The following is a 20,584-nucleotide window of genomic DNA, read 5'->3' as shown; positions in this document are numbered from 1 at the left end:
ACAATGAATATCAACCAAGTTTAAGGAATCAAACTGTTTATAGAAATAAACCTGGAATACTTTATACTCCATAATTAGAAGAAGGAAATTGTTTTTCATACACTTTGTAAAGAAATTTTAATGTGACATTTTCTTAATGTAATTAGAAGTTATATATGTCTTTTACACAGGTTTATAATGTTTAAACTATTTCATGAATTGAATTTTTTAATTACTCGGAGCCACAAAATCTAATTTACTAATTTAATTCAATCGGTTAGTTTTTGTTTTACCTTTTACAATAACTTCAAGTTTTTTTTTATTCAGGATTAATTGAAATGCAAAAAAATCTTTTAATTTTTGATTAAAATTTTTTTTTCTGTATTACTGTATAGAATATGCATCTGGCCTTCAGTGTACAAGATCAATTTGTAAAAGTAATGAAATATAATGCATCTTAACTAATATCTCTCTCAAAATAATGTCGATTTTTTTATTCAGGATTAATTAAGACGCAAAAACATCTTTCTGTCTTAGATTTTTGAAAAATATTTTTCTGTATTATTTTTTAGAATATCCATATGGCCTTCTATGTACACGATAAAATAGTAAAAGTAATGAAAAATGATGCATCTTGGCCAATAACTGAACACGAAGAATATTAAAGTGTTATAAAGATTTATATCGCCACTTTTTTTTTTTTTTTTTTTTTTTTTTATCTATTGGCGCTATTTGAACAACACAAGTTTGATCTTACTTTTCTCCTCACTCTGAAACTGAATCTGTTTCCTGTTATCGTTTCGCGGAACTTGAGAGGAATCTCTAAAATAAAATATAAAAAAGCTGGTAATTAATATAATAAACCTAAATCTTCCACCACCTTGACCTCTCCCTGCAGACGATCTACATTTTTTTCTTTGTCCTCATTGTTGATATTTGTGCACGTAAAAGGATTGACTCATCCCAAGTAGCAGCATTAGAAAAAAACTCACTTGGTAGCAGAGAACGACCCCACCTACCTACCTTGGCTGGGTATATATATTGAGGCAGCGAACGGGACACCACAACAGTCCCGCTCTGAGACGAGGTTACGACAACAACATGGTTTCTAAGGTAAATTGGGTTTGACTACTTCTCTCGGAATTCATGTTGGAAGACCGAGCTCGTTAGAGATAGAGTTTGGATGTCATTATTTCTTTTCAATGAATCGCTATCTTTCGTGGTTAATTAAGTCAGATTGTTTGCTGTGTATGATGCTTTTTTTTTATATATTGTTTAAAATAGCTTTTCCTTTTTAAATAGTGCCAGTTGATTGAATAGAAATCAGTATATATTTCCTAACACTTTACAATTCTGATGTTAAGGTATCACCCACTCATGCATTATCTAATTTAATATACTCTCCCATATCATGATCATTATTGACAATTAAAAGCCACTGTATTGTTAAAATATTGTAATATGCTAAAAATTACTAGGAGGACTAAAGAGGGACGCCGAGCAGTATCCGAAAGTCTCTCTTAGTAATCTTTAGCATTATACAATAATATATTTTAACACTACTGTGGCTTTTATTTGTCAATATTATAGCCTCGTTTCGGAGGTTCCTATTATTATTATTATTATTATTATTATTATTATTATTATTATTATTATTATTATTATTATTATTATTATTATTATTATTATTATTATTATTGTTAGCATAAACTTATTCTCTTGAATTGAAATCAATCCAGAAAGCCTTCAATACAAAAATATTTATAACTTTTGATATATTTTCATCTCCTTTCAAGATAGAGATTGTCTTGGTTTGATCGCATAATACGAGTAAACGTCAAGCATAACTCACTAAGATAACTCATCCAAAATGATTACACAATTTCATTTTTCTTAAAGAGAGAGAGAGAGAGAGAGAGAGAGAGAGAGAGAGAGAGAGAGAGAGAGAGAGAGAGAGAGAGAGAGAGAGAGAGAGAGAAATTTTACCTTGGCACCTTAAGAAGATAAAGATTTAACCTTTCTGCCTAGTTCAACTTCTTGTTTTGGTTCTTTATATTAGTTCATTATTGAATGAATTGCTGTCAACAAGAAAACTGCGGTTACCATTTTGGTGAGTCAACATTACATAATTCATTGCCCATACTTCAGTAATCCTATTACAATGAAAGTTGAATATTGACCTCTTTCATATTTCTAGAATATTCAATCATATTGTTTCCAGGTTATCTTGGTTGTGTTGGTTTGGCTGCCCTGGTTGCAATCTGACGACAGCTTCGAGAGATACAGATATGCTCCTCCAAGGGTGAGTATTACCCTTTGAAATCCTTCAAAATATAGCATGATTCTTTGGATTTTATTTGAAAACTATCTGGCAAATACTGACTTTAATATTCAGGATCAAATGGTAATCTGTTTCTGCTCGTTTAACAGGTCTCGTCCGCCTCCCGGGATCCTTCGAGTCCTTCGAGTCCGGCGAAGCCAATACAACTTCAACTGGGCCGTGAGCGACGACTCCTCCAGCAACGAATTCGGACACCAGGAAGCCCGCGACGGTGAGAACACCCAGGGATCCTACTACGTCCAGCTCCCTGACGGTCGCCTGCAGAAGGTGGCCTTCCACGTCGACGGAGATGACGGATACATCGCTGAGGTCACCTACTCCGGTGAGGCTCAGTTCCCCGACTCCGACGAATCCTTCGAGTCCCGTGAGGCTCCCAGGAGGTACTATGCCGCCCCCGACTCCAACGAGTCCAAGTAAACCTGGAAACCTGATCATTATTGATCGACCGAAAACCGAAACGAAACGATTTTAGTAATGTCTGGATATTATATATCTAATTTATTCGAATAAATCATAAGTCAGTTATTCAAATGGGTTCTTTATTCCTCTCTAGAACTAATTGATTAGTTCTAAACTAATTATTCTCATCTTAAAATTTTGTTTGAAGATATTAAGAATGAGAAATACTTCGAAATTTCTTTGAATCTAAAGCTAGAAATGATGGAAACTTGGCCTTTATATTTATTTGGCGATCTCTGAAAATTGTTTGAATTCCATGAGGACTACAAGGCGAATACTTTACCAATATGAATGGAAAATTACAATCTCTCCATAGATAAAAAAGAAAAGAAAAAAAAAAAAAATGTAGTCACTATTATTATTACCAGTAAACATGTATACAGACATTATATATGATAAATTCGCAATATAACTAAGTCTACGGACATAGTCAGCCCCGTTTCACGGGCAGACCAGCTCCGTTTCAGGGAATCCCTTATCACCTTCAAGGCCAATAGAGTACTCTATTGGCCTTGATCACCCTAACCCCCCTCGAAGTGGTGGGGGGGGGGGGGGGGGTTGGGGGTTGGCGAGGTTGAATGAAACCCCATTATAAACCATCTTAAGGGTCCCCCACTTATCAACCCTGCCAAAGTTTCATGCCCATCTGACCAGCCGATTGGCCGTGATTGAATGACAGACGGACGGATGGACAGACATAACGCCCATTTTAGTAGGATTATTAAAATTATTCATTATCAATTGAAAACTACAGGCCACTGTGGTGCTAAAAATATTTATGCACAGAGTTAAAATGATAAGGAAAGACTTCAGATACTACTCTGAATCACTCATCAGTCCTGCAGCTCCACGTGCTTTTAAAACCACTTATAAGCAGCTTGAAGACTTTCTCCAGGGGCACTTTTTGGAAGACCAAAAACATCATATGCCACATCACCATTTTGCAAAGCAATCACGATACATCTCATGTCCTCATTAACATTGTTTATCAACATTTTGAAAACTTGTTTTTACAATAACTGGCTATACGTGGAACGGTAAGTCTTTGTAAAAGAGATAAGAAAAGTATGTTATCGTTCATAGGTTGTGGAGAAGAGATGGACAGAAGACAAATCCGAAGCGGGGCCGAATAGGGAGGAGATTGAAATACCTGGAAATGAAATGAAAAACAATCCCTATAATCTTAAATATAGCCATCAGGGTTCGTCCCGAAGACATTCAGAGGTCTGTCACACACGTGTGTAAAGCTGTTGGTTCAGAAAACTGGCAAGAGGGTGGATCTTTAAACGCCACGCCAGAGAGGTCTCTTCGTGGTGGTAAAACTATAATATAATATATATATATATATATATATATATATATATATATATATATATATAATATATATATATATATATATATATATACTATATATATATATATAATATATATAATATATATATATATATATATATGCAGGAAACTGGTACAAAGCGGATTCTTCTAAGTGTTGGTCAGGTCAGGATTATAATCCTGGGCCAGGTCACCCATGTTCGTGTGTTTTCTTGGCGAGGCGGCAGGCTTTGTACCAGTTTCCTGCGTTGATGTCTTAGCACACCTATTATTTATTATTATTATAATTATTATTATTATTATTATTTTTTTTTTTGCTCTATCACAGTCCTCCAATTCGACTGGGTGGTATTTATAGCGTGGGGTTCCGGGTTGCATCCTGCCTCCTTAGGAGTCCATCACTTTCTTACTATGTGCACCGTTTCTAGGATCACACTCTTCTGCATGAGTCCTGGAGCTACTTCAGCCTCTAGTTTTTCTAGATTCCTTTTTCAGGGATCTTGGGTCGTGCTCCTATGATTATGGGTACAATTTTCACTGGCATATCCCATATCCTTCTTATTTCTATTTTCAGATCTTGATACTTATCCATTTTTTCCCTCTCTTTCTCTTCAACTCTGGTGTCCCATGGTATTGCTACATCAATGAGTGATACTCAAGAGAGAGTATCACTCAATATATTATTATTATTATTATTATTATTATTATTATTATTATATTATTATTATTATTATTATATTATTATTATTATTATTATTACCAATCCCACTTTGTCATCGAATCCCTGATCTCGTGGTCCGAATAATCATGACACTGACCTCCTTTCAAGGTCACCAGACAGCCAAAAAATGCAAAACATTAAAAAACACATGTCCAGATATCGCTTGAAAGGTAATTCATGTACTTTCAATCAATATTTTTGATTTTACTCTAATTAGCCAAACAGTTTCTAATATTTGATCACTTAATGGCTTTGGCGCAACAGTGAACTCCACCAATAATAATAATGAAACAAATGATATAATATTAGTATCAATATTAGCCAAATCAGTTTTTCCTCAAAATCAAGAATGGCTGAACCAATTGATTCAAAATATTGTGTCAAGATCCCCCTAATTAGGCTGCAATATTCATACACTTCTTATTCTTATGATTTTATGAAATTTTACATTAGATAATTTAGAAAATAATGAAACAGACCTTCAAGTTCCAAATCACAAAAGAATCATGATGAGGAAACGAAAGGTTCAAGATACCACCTGTGTCACTGCACTGCACTGTCCTTTATTCCTCTAAAATAGATATCAGAACCATTTCACTCTGAACTTAGAATTAGCATTGAAAGGAATTCGACAAATCACTTGTATTCAACGTTCAGATGGTCACATAAGTTTTAATATAATTTTTCAGTTAAAGAAAATTAAAATAAGAAATTTATAAATAAATAGTAAAAAATATAAGTAAATTACAAAATTGATCATTTATTAAAATTTTCTCTGTTTAGGACGATTTACCAGAAATTTCGTACCGGATTTTTTTAAAATCAATAAATACTTATCTATTGTTATACCTTTTCAATTAACAGTATATTGAAATTTCGTACCATTCTTCACAAAAATCATGTGTTTCGTTTGCATTACCAATGATCATTAAACTGACCCATTCTTCTCAAATACATGTGTTTTAGCCTGTATCACCAATAATCATTAAACTGACCTGTGCTAATTACAAAAAATCAGACAAGTAACATATAACTGACTCTATTCCTCTCTAACGTCGTCCATCTTCTACCTAAACATTCTCCTCTAAATATTGCCTTTTCCATTATCATTGAAAGGAATATTACAATTTCGTACCATTTTTGTCAAACTCTAGACTTGTAGTCTGTGTTACCAATGCTAATTAAAATCACCTGTGCTGGTTTAAGTAAAACCAGAAAAGATCTAATTGACTTTATTCGTCTCTAACCTTGTCCCCCATCTTCTACCTAGACAATCTCTTCTAAATATTGCTCTCATTTTAGTGTCCTCGAGTTCAGAGATTGACTAATCTCCATGAAGCAACATTTTTTCGGAAAAAAAAAAAGAAACTCGCCGGGTCACACAAACGCATAGCCCCGCCCACCTGACCTGAGCGCACATATATATTGGGCGAATGACCAGGATATCTTAACAGTCACTTTTAGGCTTCGTTTAAACAAAATGGTTTCTAAGGTAGTTCTAAAGTGATTTGGTTTGTTTTTAAAACAATTGTAGGTGGATATACAATATGCAAATTGGGTGATAGGTTTTAAGTTTTTGGTACTTGTGAGTAAATGAATTTTTTATTGGGTCATGTCAGGTAATTATTCTCGTTGTCACATCTGTTCAGGGCAAACTCATATACATTTGACAACACTAGAGAATCATTTAAAGATTATGGGTCCTAACTAAGTATTAGACAGTTTTCCTTTTTGATTTGGATAGATGATAAAAATTATAATGTCATAGTTAATGTTTCTTTACTTGCAGTAGACTGAATTTTAGAATTATTCTCTATAGAATTTCTTATAATTATCACCAGGTTATCTTGGTTGTGTTGGGTTGGCTGCCCTGGTTGTTTCTGACGACAGCTTCGAGAGATACAGATATGCTCCTCCAGGGTGAGTATTACCCTTTGAAATCCTTCAAAATATAGCATAAATATCTTAGGATTTTATTTGAAAACTATCTGGCAAATACTGACTTTAATATTCAGGATCAAATGGTAATCTGTTTCTGCTCGTTAACAGGTCTCGTCCGCCTCCCGGGAATCCTTCGAGTCCTTCGAGTCCGGCGAAGCCAAATACAACTTCAACTGGGCCGTGAGCGACGACTCCTCCAGCAACGAATTCGGACACCAGGAGGCCCGCGACGGTGAGAACACCCAGGATCCTACTACGTCCAGCTCCCCGACGGTCGCCTGCAGAAGGTGTCCTTCCACGTCGACGGAGATGACGGCTACGTGGCTGAGGTCACCTACTCCGGTGAGGCTCAGTTTCCCCGACTCCGACGAATCCTTCGAGTCCGTGAGGCTCCAGGAGGTACTATGCCGCCCCCGACTCCAACGAGTCCAAGTAAATCTGGAAACGTGATCATTATTGGTCGACCGAAACCGAACGAAACGATTTTAGTAATGTCTCGATATTTATACATATCTAATTTATTCGAATAAATCATAAGCGTCATTTATTCAAATGCTTTCTTTGGTTCCTATTAGGACTAACTGAGTACTTCTAAACTAATTATTCTCATCTCAAAATTTTGTTTGAAGATATTAAGAACGAGAAATACTTCGAAATTCCGTTGAATAATCTAAAACTAGAAATGATAGAAACTTGGGCCCTATTATATTTATTGGCGATTTCTGAAAAAGTTGTTTTGAATTCCATGAGGACTACAAGGCGAATACTTTAGCAATATGAATGAAAAATTGCATTCACTCCATAGATCGAAAAAAAAAAAAATGTAGTCACTATTATTATTTATAGCAAATGTATGTATACAGAAAGTTATGTATGATAAATTCGTGATGTAATTAAGGTCTACGGACATAGCCAGCCCCGTTTCACACCGGGCCAGACCAGAGCTCCGTTTCAGGGAATCCCTTCTCACCTCCCACCCTCTTCGGAGGGAGGAGGGCTAGGTAGGATGAAACCCCAGTATAATCCATGTTATGGGCTCCCACTATAACCCTGCCAAGTTTCATGCCCATCGGACCAGACGTTTGGCTGTGATTGAATGACAGACGAACGGATGGACAGACATAACGCCCATTTTTTTAGTAGGATTATGAAAATTATTATTATTATTAATTAAGAACTAAAAGCCACTGTAGTGCTAAAAAATATTTATGCACAGAGTTAAAATGATAAGGAGAGACTTTCAGATACTACTCTGAATCCCTCATCTTTTAAAACCACATATAAGCAGCATGAAGACTTTCTCCAGGTGCACTTTCGGTGGTCACAGTATGTTTGGAGACATTTTTTTTCTCTCTCCCTTTGCTGGAAGACCAAAAACATCATATGCCACATCACCATTTTGAAAACTTATTTTACATAACTGGGCTATACGTGGAACGGTAAGTCTTTGTAAAAGAGATAAGAAAAGTATGTTATCGTTCATAGGTTGCGGAAAAAGAGATGGACAGAAGACAAATCCGAAGCGGGGGCCGAATAGGGAGGAGATTGAAATACCTGGAAATGAAATGAAAAACAATCCCTATAATCTTATAATTATAGCCTCAGGGTTCGTCCCAAAGACATTCAGAGGTCTGTCACACACGTGTGTAAATTTGTTGGTTCAGAAAAACTGGCAAGAGGGTGGATCTTTACACGCCACGCCAGAGATGTCTCTTCGTGGTGGTAAAACTATATATATCTATATAAAAAAAATATGCAGGCGAAACTAGTACAAAGCGGATCTTCTAGTGTTGGTCGGGCCAGGATTATAATCTGGGCCAGGTCACCCCTGTTCGTGTGTTTCTTGGCGGGGCGGGCAGGCTTTGTAACAGTTTCCTGCGTTGATGTCTTAGCACACCTATTATTATTATTATTAATATTATTATTATTATTATTATTATTATTATTATTATACCAATCCCACTATGTCATCGAATCCTGATCTTGTGGTCCGAATGATCATGACACTGACCTCCTTTCAAGGTCACTGCACCAAAAAATGCAAAACATTAAAAACACAAGTCTAGATATCGCTTTAAAGGTAACTTCATGTACTTTCAATCAATATTTGAATTACCTCTGATTAGCCAAACAGTTTCTAATATTTGGTCACTTAATGGCCTTGGCGCAACAGTGAACTCCACCAATAATAATAATGATAACAATGATAATAATACTAGTATCAATATTAGTCAAATCAGTTTTCCTAAAAAATCAAGATTGGCTGAACCAATTGATTTAAAATATTGTGTCAAGATCCCCCTAATTAGGGTGCAATATTCATACACTTCTTATTCTTATGATTTTATGAAATTTTACGTTAGATAATTTAGAAAATAATGAAACAGACCTTCAAGTTCCAAATTACAAAAGAATCATGATGAGGAAACGAAAGGTTCAAGATAACCACCTGTGTCACTGCCACTGTCCTTTACTCCTCTACAATAGATATCAGAACCATTTACTCTGAACTTAGAATTAGCATTGAAAGGAGTTTGACAAATCACTTATGTTATTCAACGTTCAGATGGTCACATAACTTTTAATATAATTTTTCAGTTAAAGAAAATTAAATTTAAAAATTATGAATAAATAGTAAAAAATATAGATAAATCACAAAATTGTTCATTTATTAAAATATTCCTCTGTTTTGGATGATTTACCAGAAATTATGTACCGGAGGATTTAAAAAAAAATTATTAGTATATTGAAATTTCGTACCATTCTTCACAAACTCATGTGTTTTCGTTTGCATTACCAATGATCATTAAACTGACCCATTCTTCTCAAATGCACGTGTTTTAGCCTGTATCACCAATAATCATTAAACTGACCTGTGCTAATTACAAAAAATCAGACAAGTAACGTAATATAACTGACTCTATTCCTCTCTAACTTCGTCCATCTTCTACCTAAACATGCTCCTCTAAATATTGCTTTTTCCATTATCATTGAAAGGTATATTACAATTTCGTACCATTTTTCTAAAATTGTAGACTTGTAGTCTGTATTACCAATGCCAATTAAACACACCTGTGCTGGTTTAAAATAAAACCAGAAAATATCTAATTGACTCTATTCGTATCTAACCTTGTCCATCTTCTACCTAGACAATCTCTTCTAAATATTGCTCTCATTTTAGTGTCCTCGAGTTCAGAGATTGACTAATCTCATGAAGCAACATTTCGGAAAAAAAAGAAACTCGCCGGGTCACACAAACGCATAGCCCCGCCCACCTGACCTGAGCGCATATATATATTGGGCGAGTGACCAGGATATATTAACAGTCCCTTTTAGGCTTCGTTTAAACAACATGGTTTCTAAGGTAGTTTTAAAGTGATTTGCTTTGTTTTAAAACAATTGTAGGTGGATATATAATATGCAAACTGGGTGATAGGTTTTAAGTTTTTTGGTACTTGTGAGTAAATGAATTTTGTATTGGGTCGTGTCACGTAATTATTCTCGTTGTAACATCTGTTCAGGACAAACTCATATACATTTGACAACACTAGAGAAACATTTTAAAGATTAAGGGTCCTAACTTAAGTTGATTTGGATAGATGATAAAAAGTATAATGTCATTGTTAATGTTTCTTTACTTTCAGTACATTGAATTTAGAATTATGTCTCTATAGAATTTCTTATAATTATATTTCCAGGTTATCTTGGTTGTGTTGGGTTTGGCTGCCCTGGTTGCATCTGACGACAGCTTCGAGAGATACAGATATGCCCCTCCAAGGGTGAGTATTATCCTTTGAAATCCTTCAAAACATTGCATAAATATCTTAGGATTTCATTTGAAAACTATCTGGCAAATACTGACTTTAATATTCAGGATCAAATGGTAATCTGTTTCTGCTCGTTTAACAGGTCTCGTCCGCCTCCCGGGAATCCTTCGAGTCCTTCGAGTCCGGCGAAGCCAAATACAACTTCAACTGGGCCGTGAGCGACGACTCCTCCAGCAACGAATTCGGACACCAGGAGGCCCGTGACGGTGAGAACACCCAGGGATCCTACTACGTCCAACTCCCCGACGGTCGCCTGCAGAAGGTGGCCTTCCACGTCGACGGCGATGATGGATATGTTGCTGAGGTCACCTACTCCGGTGAGGCTCAGTTCCCCGACTCCGACGAATCTTTCGAGTCCCGTGAGGCTCCCAGAAGGTACTATGCCGCCCCTGACTCCAATGAATCCAAGTAAATCTGGAAACCGAATCCTTGAAGGTCTACACGAACGAACGAAACGACTGTACAAGTTTTAAGAATATTTATCTCTAATTTATGGAAATAAATCATAAATGATTAAGAAAATAATAATTGTTATTTATCCATTTTAGTCGATAGTTGGACAAGCATATAATTATAAGTTCATGGATTTACTCGTCATTCCAAAGGCACCAGTTGATATTTTAGCTTATATAAATGGCACTTGTAATGTCAACGGTGCCTTAAAATTATTAGTACTAAGTCCCCAAAATATATTGGAGAAAATAACATCAGTATTGTTTTTGATGAATCAGTGCAAATGATTAGAAAGAAATCATTGTTACATACGCTGGCTATCTCTGCAATGAATTTTGCTATACTGCCAAATAAAAAACTCTATGATTCCTAAATATACTCTAAAGTTAATCGAAGTAATAATATTATAAGTAATAGTATTATGTCTTTAATACAACGAATCTTACGTAGAATTACTTTGCCCAAACAATTCATCTGAAATATTTCCATGGGGGATATTTACATATCTGAAGAAGGAAAAAATAATCTGGTCGTGCACGCTCCCTCGTAAGGAAAAAGGTGACTAATTTTTAGTTGTCTGTCCATCCACACTTTTTCTGCCCACCCTCAGATCTTAAAAGCTACAGAGGCTGGAGGGCTGGAAATTGGTATATTGATCGTCCACCCTCCAGTCATGAAATACACCAAATTGCACCCGTCTAGGTTCTGTAGTTGGCATTTTATTTAATGTTGAAATTAGCCATCATCGTACATCTGCCAACAACACAGGCCACCAGTGGGTCGCGGGTTTCTTCTGCGCATTCTTTACATGTTTTTTACAGTCCTAACATAGAATTAAAATTGACGAAAAAGAGAAATACTATATTAATTCTGAAACATAGGTGGGTAAGCAAGCATTCATTAAATAAATCCACTATTCAAAACTGCAGAGAATGAAGTAATGAATATTGTTGCTTCTTGGAAAGTGATATGATGACATATGTGACAGCCTATTAAATCAATCATTAATTACCAGTTAAGGCATACTTTGAACATTAATATATAAGGATGTTACGTAAGACTGAAATTAAGTAAAATGAAATATTGCGCGGTTTCTTATCGAGAGGCTAACTAGCTGTATTGTTTGTCTTCGTAATGACGAAGAAAATGAGGATTTTTCAGAGCCAGGACTTCATTTCATGACCTTACATATGTCATGGCTGCAAACAAGCTAATAAATATTTTTCTGAACGCCACTGTGGTTCTGTGCAAGTACTTGGTAACTGATTTATTGAACACTACATACCGCTACTACTACGACAATAAAAAATGCTAAAATATTATCGCCATGTTAGTTTTTTTTCACAGCTTTCAAGAGTTATGAATCAAATAAAATCATGATTTATTTGGTTACTTGAACCAAAATGTAGATGATGCTTTATCAGTAAAATCAGTAGGTTATCACAAAGAGTAGGTACAAGATCAACATACAGCTGTTTCTAGTTTCGGAGTCAGTATACCCAGCGTTAAACATATACCAGTAATTTGTCAATACCAAACACTACTGACGAAGAACTTTAATTTCACCAATTTTAATTGTACCCATATTCACCCAGGAATACCCAGATATCTGGATTTTTATCGTAATATCATTTACCAGTTGGCTGTCTGGAATCCTTACACTTGGGAGCCGATATATTTAAAGGTAAATTTCATTTATTAAAAAATGGCTTCTTTTTGTTTTTAGAAAGTTAAGTGGAACTCAGCATATCCTGTGTAGGGAAATATATTTTGAATTTTTCGTTGAAGCAGCAAAGAAAAATCCACAACTTCCAATTCAAACGTTCACAGTTTTATGACGACAGAGTCGATTAACGTCGACTTTAGGGAGAAGTTCCAAGTGCAAGGAAGAAATCTGTTAGTTTCGAAAGCGTTGTCACTTCTAGTGCACCATGACATTTGGAGACGTGTACTGTTTTTGTCCGCGACGTAGACTCAGAAGCACTTATATTAAAATTTCACAAGCAGGGCTAAATGAATTCAGGGGGAAATCAGGAACCAGTTTTTCTAATCCATCTAAAAAAAACAAAACAATTGTAAATGCGTGACGTATTGTTATACAATACGTCACGCATTTTGTTATTTTGAAGCGTTTTCTTCAGGTGGTGTTAACCTTTACACGGGCTACATGCACAAGCTACAATTCTTGACGTACGAGACAGTAAATTCATTTTTGACATCACCTGTTTCTGAGTTGCCTATTACAGTTTATTCCGCACAACATCACGTGACTGATATTACCGAGATAGGCAAGGCAAATAAAGACATTTCCTTCTTTAGAATATCTATAGGCTTTTAAGGTGGTTTATAAATTAGTGCCTCGTTCGTCATCGAGTAATGACAGAATACCATTTTTGAGTTATTATTTCATGGACAGAAAGACACTCCTGCACAGGTATTGATCGAGTTACCATTATGTATAATTGCAGATATCAAGTCGAAGACAATGTTTCAGTGTCTTATATCACTTCCAGAATATTTTACCTTTAAATGAACCACTATATAAACTTGAAATGTCTATGCTCTGCATAATGTAGTTATACCTCTGTAATTCGTCAGACTTATTTACAAGAAAACAATTAACACTTTATTTAAAGCAAACTATGATCCACTCGCGGTTTTGTTTAAAATAATTTAAGTTCGAGTTTGGGGATAACGTTAAAATGAAACCTATTTCAAATATCTGCGAGGATTAAAAAATATTAGATTATTTTTCTAGTCTTAGTTTTCGTTTTTTTTCCACATTTTAGCAATTCGTATTAGATCTCTGTTTTAATATCTGCTAATCCCTTCTTTAATATATATTCCGATTAGTTATTTCACTTACTTTCAGTGAATATCTTAAAAAAAGTGATTAACTGGTATTCAGTATACCACTATAGTCTCCCATCTTCATCAAGGTAGACAATCCTTCATACAGTTTTTTGGCGGCAAATGACCCATGAACTTACTGACTGACCGAACCAACTTCGCAACATTTGGCAAAAAACTCGTCCCACTGCGACTGACACTTGACCCCACCTACCTCGTCTTGGAGGTATATATACTAGACACGGGTCAGGACAACGATACAGACTCCCTTCGAGACTTCAGCTCATCAACATGGTTTCCAAGGTATTGTTGACGTTTTTTTCCTCTTCAAGATTCATGATGGAATTGAGGGCATTCTGAGATAGAACTCTGAATCAAGATTCATTTAGTTTGTTAGATAACTCTTCTAACATACGAGAAAAGATAGTGCTTATTGATGCATAATCTTCATTTTTAGGAGGTTTATATATTGTTTGAATAATTACTACAAATATGTTTGGTATTAGGCCACATTTCATCATTTTTCTGATGTTAGTTCATAAGGTACTTCTAAAAGTAAGAGTAAAATTTTCACTCTCATGGAATATCTTCTTCAAAATAATTGATCTTAGGTCAAGTGTAATATGAAAAGAACAATGGACATTAGTAAGAACTTTATCATGGTTAGAGATTCCTGTCTTTGTTTCATTAAAAAAAAAGAAAGAATAATAAAATAAGATATATTTTGTATTTTCCAGATCCTTATTGTTGCTTTGGGTTTGGCTGCCCTGGTGGCATCTGACGACAGCTTCGAAAGATACAGATATGCTCCTCCAAGGGTAAGTAGTATAAATCTTTCTCTAAAATCATTCAGTGGAGTTGTAACTTCATATTTCAAAATACTCTTGTAACGCAAAATATAAAATAAAAAACCAAAAAACCTTAATACATTTGAAAGTAATCGTTAACCTTTCTTGACGTCCCTTAACAGGTTCCCCCCTCCGCCTCCCGGGAATCCTTCGAGTCCCTTCGAGTCCGGCGAAGCCAAATACAACTTCAACTGGGCCGTGAGCGACGACTCCTCCAGCAACGAATTCGGACACCAGGAGGCCCGCGACGGTGAGAACACCCAGGGATCCTACTACGTCCAGCTCCCCGACGGTCGCCTGCAGAAGGTGGCCTTCCACGTCGACGGAGATGACGGATACATCGCTGAGGTCACCTACTCCGGCGAGGCTCAGTTCCCCGACTCCGACGAATCCTTCGAGTCCGTGAGGCTCCCAGGAGGACCTACTACGCCCCTGACTCCAACGAATCAAGTAAACCTGGAAACCTGATCTTTATAGGTGTACCACTACGAACAAAACGACTATACAAGATTATGGATATTTATATCTAATTTATGTAAATAAATGATAAGCCACTCATTAAAATGTATCATTCATTCAGCTAAACCCTTATGTTTTCATTCTAAACGAATTGCTCGAGTTATCCTGAAGCTGTATGGTAAACATTAAGCTCAGGAACTGCTTGTGTTAAGTAATATAAGTTTTTCTTGGATTATACAAGAATGAATGAAATTAATGTTATTCTGTAAACTTGCCATCTCTAACAAATACTGCATTAAATGAGTATTAAACTCTGAATACTAAACGTACAGGAAGGTCGAGTTTATGTGACTTTATTAGATGCAAAAGTCAAATTCACTCATATCTGGATTTGTAAAGAAACAAGGCGTGATCCGACCTCCAGGTTACTCAAGCTGCGTACTAAAATCTACGGTCAATTAGAGCGTTGTTTCACCAACGAAAACTAAAATATTTACGCTATATTTTATTAGAAATGATTGTTCTCTCTCTACTTGAAGGACAAAGGAATCAATTATAAACAGAGACCAAGTCTAAGACATAAACCTATGAATATCTGATTTATGGAATAAATCGTAATAGGTATAACGTAATTAGTCAATGGATTTGATGGTGGCACAAATGTTGAAGCTGTAAAAAGGGATATCCTATAAACTCGAATGACAGCAATTGCACAATGTTTAATGAAAACTACATTTTCTTTTACTGGAATTCTTGAAAGTGGGTATACTGCAACATTTTTGGCCGCTATCACCGACTGGGAATATAAGACTGCAATACATTTTAATTTTCTTGCAACGCATTAATGCTGCAAACATTGCAAAATTTTCCAAAATTGCAAGGCTATGCTTTCATTAGTTCTCATTGGCCCTTACTTTTAAACGACTTTATCTTTATTTACAAAATCAAAAAGGATCAGGCATGAAGCGCACATAAGGAATAATAATTTTTTAGTTTATTAAAATATTGCTGATATTTTTTTTTTTTTTTTTTCTATTTCTTCAGTCTAATTAATTGACATAGCCCCCAGAACACACCATCTAGTCTGGAGAGCTTCAGGAGTGTAACACTAAATATTTCTCTGAAGGAGATGGCATATTCTCTATGAAAAATGTAAAACTATAAATCCTAATAACATTCACATGTCATTCCTTGATAGACTTCATTTACTTAAAAGAAATCACGGTTTCCTGATTGATAACATCATATTTCTATGGCGGGGAAGCGAGAACACGACCTCAGACTCGATGAGCATGCCCCCCCCCCCCCACAAAAAAAAAAATAATTCCCATTTTAATGTATCTATTAGTAGTTTAATCTACTTGAATCCTTTGATCTTTTAAATCGACTCTACAATGCCTCACTCAGACTATAACCCCTGTGATGAAAATGTTTAGCCTAATCTGAAATTATGCCATTAGAGAATTATAGCAAATGCAAAAAACATTAGTCAAGGGACTTGTGTGGCCTAAGACCCAATGCTAATTGAATAAAGCAGATTTTCTGTAATATTATAAAGAAGGATTTTCATATCCATGTTCCAAAAATAATTTTGGAACACTAAGAAACTTCAAGGTTCTGATAAAGGTTTAAAGACCAGAGGAAGAATGTACTTCAAGAGAATTCTTGTAATAACATTATTTTACCTATAATTTCGATTAGTCTAGAAAATAAATAGGGCATACTCAAATGTTATCAGTTTCGGAACTTAGTTATTATACTACAAGTCCAAAAAACCCAACTCCACTAATTACAAATAGAAAATGCAGTTTTGAAGATTAAATTTTATATCTTATGAAATAACTTAACATATAATTCACAGAGTTTATATTATATCTAGACAACATTGTACCTTTCATTATGGAAATGAATGAATGAATTTGCATCGTCATTCCATCTAAGATACAATGCTGTATCTCCTGCATAGGCATAGTTCCAACATCAAAAGAGCCAGGACTTGATGTGACCTTACACATATCATGGCTGCAAACAAGCTAATAACTATTGTTCTTAACGCCACTTTGTCTCTGTGCAAGTACTTGGTAAATGATGTATTGGACGCTACATACCGCTACTACTACGACAATAAAAAATGCTAAAATATTATTGCCATGTTAGTTTTTTTCTCAGCTTTCAAGAAGTTATGAATCAAGTAAAATCATGATTTATTTGGCTACTTGAACCAAAATGTAGATGATACCTTATCAGTAAAATCAGTAGGCTATCACAAAGAATAGGTACAAGGTTATGACACTGCTGCTTCTAGTTTCAGAGTTGGTATACCCAGAGTAAAAATTATTTTATACCAGTAATTTGCCAATCCCAAACTGTACTGACGAAGAACTTTCATTTCACCAATATTAATAGGACCCATATTCACCCAGGAATACCCAGATATCTGGATTTTTGTCGTAATACCATTTACCAGTTGGCTGTCTGACGTTATACTATAAGCGAGGAATCCTTACACTTAGGAGCCGATATATTTAAAGGTAAATTTCATTTATTCAAAAAATGGCTTCATTTTCTTTTTGGAAAGTTAAGTGGAACTTACCATATCCTGTGTAGGGAAATATATTTTGAATTTTTCGTTGAAGCAGCAAAGAAAAATCCACAACTTCCAATTCAAACGTTCACAGTTTTATGACGACAGAGTCGATTAACGTTCGACTTTAGGGAGAAGTTCCAAGTGCAAGGAAGAAATCAGTTAGTTTCGAGAGCGTTGTCACTTCTAGTGCACCATGACATTTGGAGAGGTGTATTGTATTTTTGCGCGACGTACACTCAGAAGCACTTATATTAAATTTCGCGAGCAGGGCTAAATGAATTCAGGGGAAATCAGGAACAAGTGTTTCTAATTCATCTAAAAAACAAAACAATTGTAAATGCGTGACGTATTGTTATATATGATTCTGCACGCAGAACCAAAAGAGTTTTGAAGCGCTTTCTTCAGGTGGTGTTAAACTTTACACGGGCTACATGCACAAGCTACAATTCTTGACGTACGAGACAGTAAATTTCATTTTTGACATCACCCGCTACTGAGTTGCCTATTACAGTTTATTCCGCACAACATCACGTGACTGATATTACCGAGATAGGCAAGACAGATAAAGACATTTCCTTTTTTTAGAAGTATCCATAGGTTTTTAAGGTAGCTTTATAAACTAGTACCTCGTTCGTCATCGAGTAATGACAGAATACAATGCAGAATACCTTTTTTGAGTTATTATTTCATGGACAGAAATACACTCCTATACAGGTATTTATCGAGTTGTCATTATGCATAATTGCAGATATCAAGTCAAAGACAATGTTTTAGTATCTTATATCACTTCCAGAATATATTACCTGTAAATGAACCGCTATATATCTTAAAATGTCATGCTCTGTAATTTGTCAGACTTATATATCAAGAAAACAATTAACACTTTATTTAAGCAAACTATGATCCACTCGCAGTTTTGTTTAAAATAATTCAAGTTCGAGTTTGGGGATAACGTTAAAATGATACCTATTTCCAATATCGATTTGCAATAAAGAATATTAAATTATCATTACTTTTTATTTTTCTAGTCTGTTTTCGTTTTTTCCACATTTTAGCAATTCGTATTAGATCTCTGTTTTAATATCTGCTAATCCCTTCTTTAATATATTTCCGATTAGTTATTTCACTTACTTTCAGTGAATATTAAAAAAAAAAGTTGATTAACTGGTATTTAATATACCACTATAGTCTCCCATCTTCATCAAGGTAGACAATTCTTCATACATTTTTTTTTTTGGCGCAAATGACCCTGAACTTACTGACTGACCGAACCAACTTCGCAACATTTGGCAAAAACTCGTCCCACTGCGACTGACACTTGACCCCACCTACCTCGTCGTGGAGGTATATATACTAGACACGGGTCAGGACAACGTTAGACTCCCTTCGAGACTTCAGCTCATCAACATGGTTTCCAAGGTATTGTTTACGTTTTCTTCCTCTTCAAGATTTCATGATGGAATTGAGGGCATTCTGAGATAGAACTCTGAATCAAGATTCATTTAGTTTGTTAGATAACTCTTCTAACATACGAGAAAAGATAGTGCTTATTGATGCATAATCTTCATTTTTAGGAGGTTTATATATTGTTTGAATAATTACTACAAATATGTTTGGTATTAGGCCACATTTCATCACTTTTCTGATGTTAGTTCATAAGCTACTTCTAAAAGTAAGAGTAAAATTTTCACTCTCATGGAATATCTTCTTCAAAATAATTGATCTTAGGTCAAGTGTAATATGAAAAGAACAATGGTACATTAGTAAGAACTTTATCATGGTTAGAGATTCAGTCTTTGTTCATTAAAAAAAAGAAAGAATAATAAAATAAGATATATTTTGTATTTTCCAGATCCTTATTGTTGCTTTGGGTTTGGCTGCCCTGGTGGCATCTGACGACAGCTTCGAAAGATACAGATATGCTCCTCCAAGGGTAAGTAGTATAAGTCTTTCTCTAAAATCATTCGGTGGAGTTGTAACTTCATATTTCAAAATACTCTTGTAACGCAAAATATAAAATAAAAAACCTTAATACATTTGAAAGTAATCTTTAACCTTTCTTGACGTCCTTAACAGGTCTCCTCCGCCTCCCGGGAATCCTTCGAGTCCTTCGAGTCCGGCGAAGCCAAATACAACTTCAACTGGGCCGTGAGCGACGACTCCTCCAGCAACGAATTCGGACACCAGGAGGCCCGCGACGGCGAGGACACCCAGGGATCCTACTACGTCCAGCTCCCCGACGGTCGCCTGCAGAAGGTGGCCTTCCACGTCGACGGTGATGACGGGTACGTCGCTGAGGTCACCTACTCCGGTGAGGCTCAGTTCCCCGACTCCGACGAATCCTTCGAGTCCCGTGAGGCTCCCAGGAGGACCTACTACGCCCCTGACTCCAACGAGTCCAAGTAAACCTGGAAACCTGATCCTTATATCTTTACCACTACGAACAAAACGACTATACAAGATTATGGATATTTATATCTAATTTATGTAAATAAATGATAAGCCACTTATTAAAATGTATCATTCATTCAGCTAAACCCTTATGTTTTCATTCTAAACGAATTGCTCGAGTTATCCTGAAGCTGTATGGTAAACATTAGGCTCAGGAACTGCATTGTGTTAGGTAATATTTGTTTTTCTTGGATTGTACGGGAATGAATGAAATTAATGTTATTTTGTTAACTTGCCATCTCTAACAAATACTGCATTAAATGAGTATTAAACTCTGAATACTAAACATACAGGAAGGTCGAGTTTATGTGATTTTATTAGATGCAAAGTCAAATT

The 20,584-nt window shown here is 35.5% G+C and overlaps 3 protein-coding genes and 1 long non-coding RNA gene across 4 annotated transcripts in view; 3 read left to right on the top strand and 1 right to left on the bottom strand.

The window, feature by feature from the left end:
• Positions 1–11,136, top strand: part of LOC135227137 (pro-resilin-like) — an 83,214-nt gene extending 72,078 nt beyond the window's left edge. The window contains exons 2-4 of the mRNA XM_064267020.1: positions 1,045–1,092; positions 10,472–10,552; positions 10,683–11,136. Coding sequence (XP_064123090.1) covers positions 1,081–1,092; positions 10,472–10,552; positions 10,683–11,012 — 423 coding nt within the window. The 5' untranslated portion in view covers positions 1,045–1,080 and the 3' untranslated portion in view covers positions 11,013–11,136. The remainder of the gene's footprint in view (positions 1–1,044; positions 1,093–10,471; positions 10,553–10,682) is intronic.
• Positions 1–20,584, bottom strand: part of LOC135227139 (pro-resilin-like) — a 212,272-nt gene that overhangs the window by 4,055 nt on the left and 187,633 nt on the right. The window lies entirely within an intron of this gene.
• Positions 2,599–7,320, top strand: LOC135227145 (uncharacterized). The gene is made up of 2 exons (XR_010317348.1): positions 2,599–2,700; positions 7,173–7,320. It is a non-coding gene; the product is annotated as an uncharacterized LOC135227145 (long non-coding RNA).
• LOC135227136 (pro-resilin-like) lies at positions 19,170–20,313 on the top strand. The gene is made up of 3 exons (XM_064267018.1): positions 19,170–19,216; positions 19,650–19,730; positions 19,874–20,313. The coding sequence occupies exons 1-3, from the start codon at positions 19,205–19,207 to the stop codon at positions 20,201–20,203; spliced, it is 423 nt and encodes a 140-aa protein (XP_064123088.1). The 5' UTR covers positions 19,170–19,204; the 3' UTR covers positions 20,204–20,313.

The sequence above is a fragment of the Macrobrachium nipponense genome, chromosome 15 (assembly GCF_015104395.2).
Source record: "Macrobrachium nipponense isolate FS-2020 chromosome 15, ASM1510439v2, whole genome shotgun sequence".
Classification (NCBI taxonomy): Eukaryota; Metazoa; Arthropoda; class Malacostraca; order Decapoda; family Palaemonidae; genus Macrobrachium; species Macrobrachium nipponense.
This window is presented reverse-complemented; position numbering and strand designations above follow the sequence as displayed.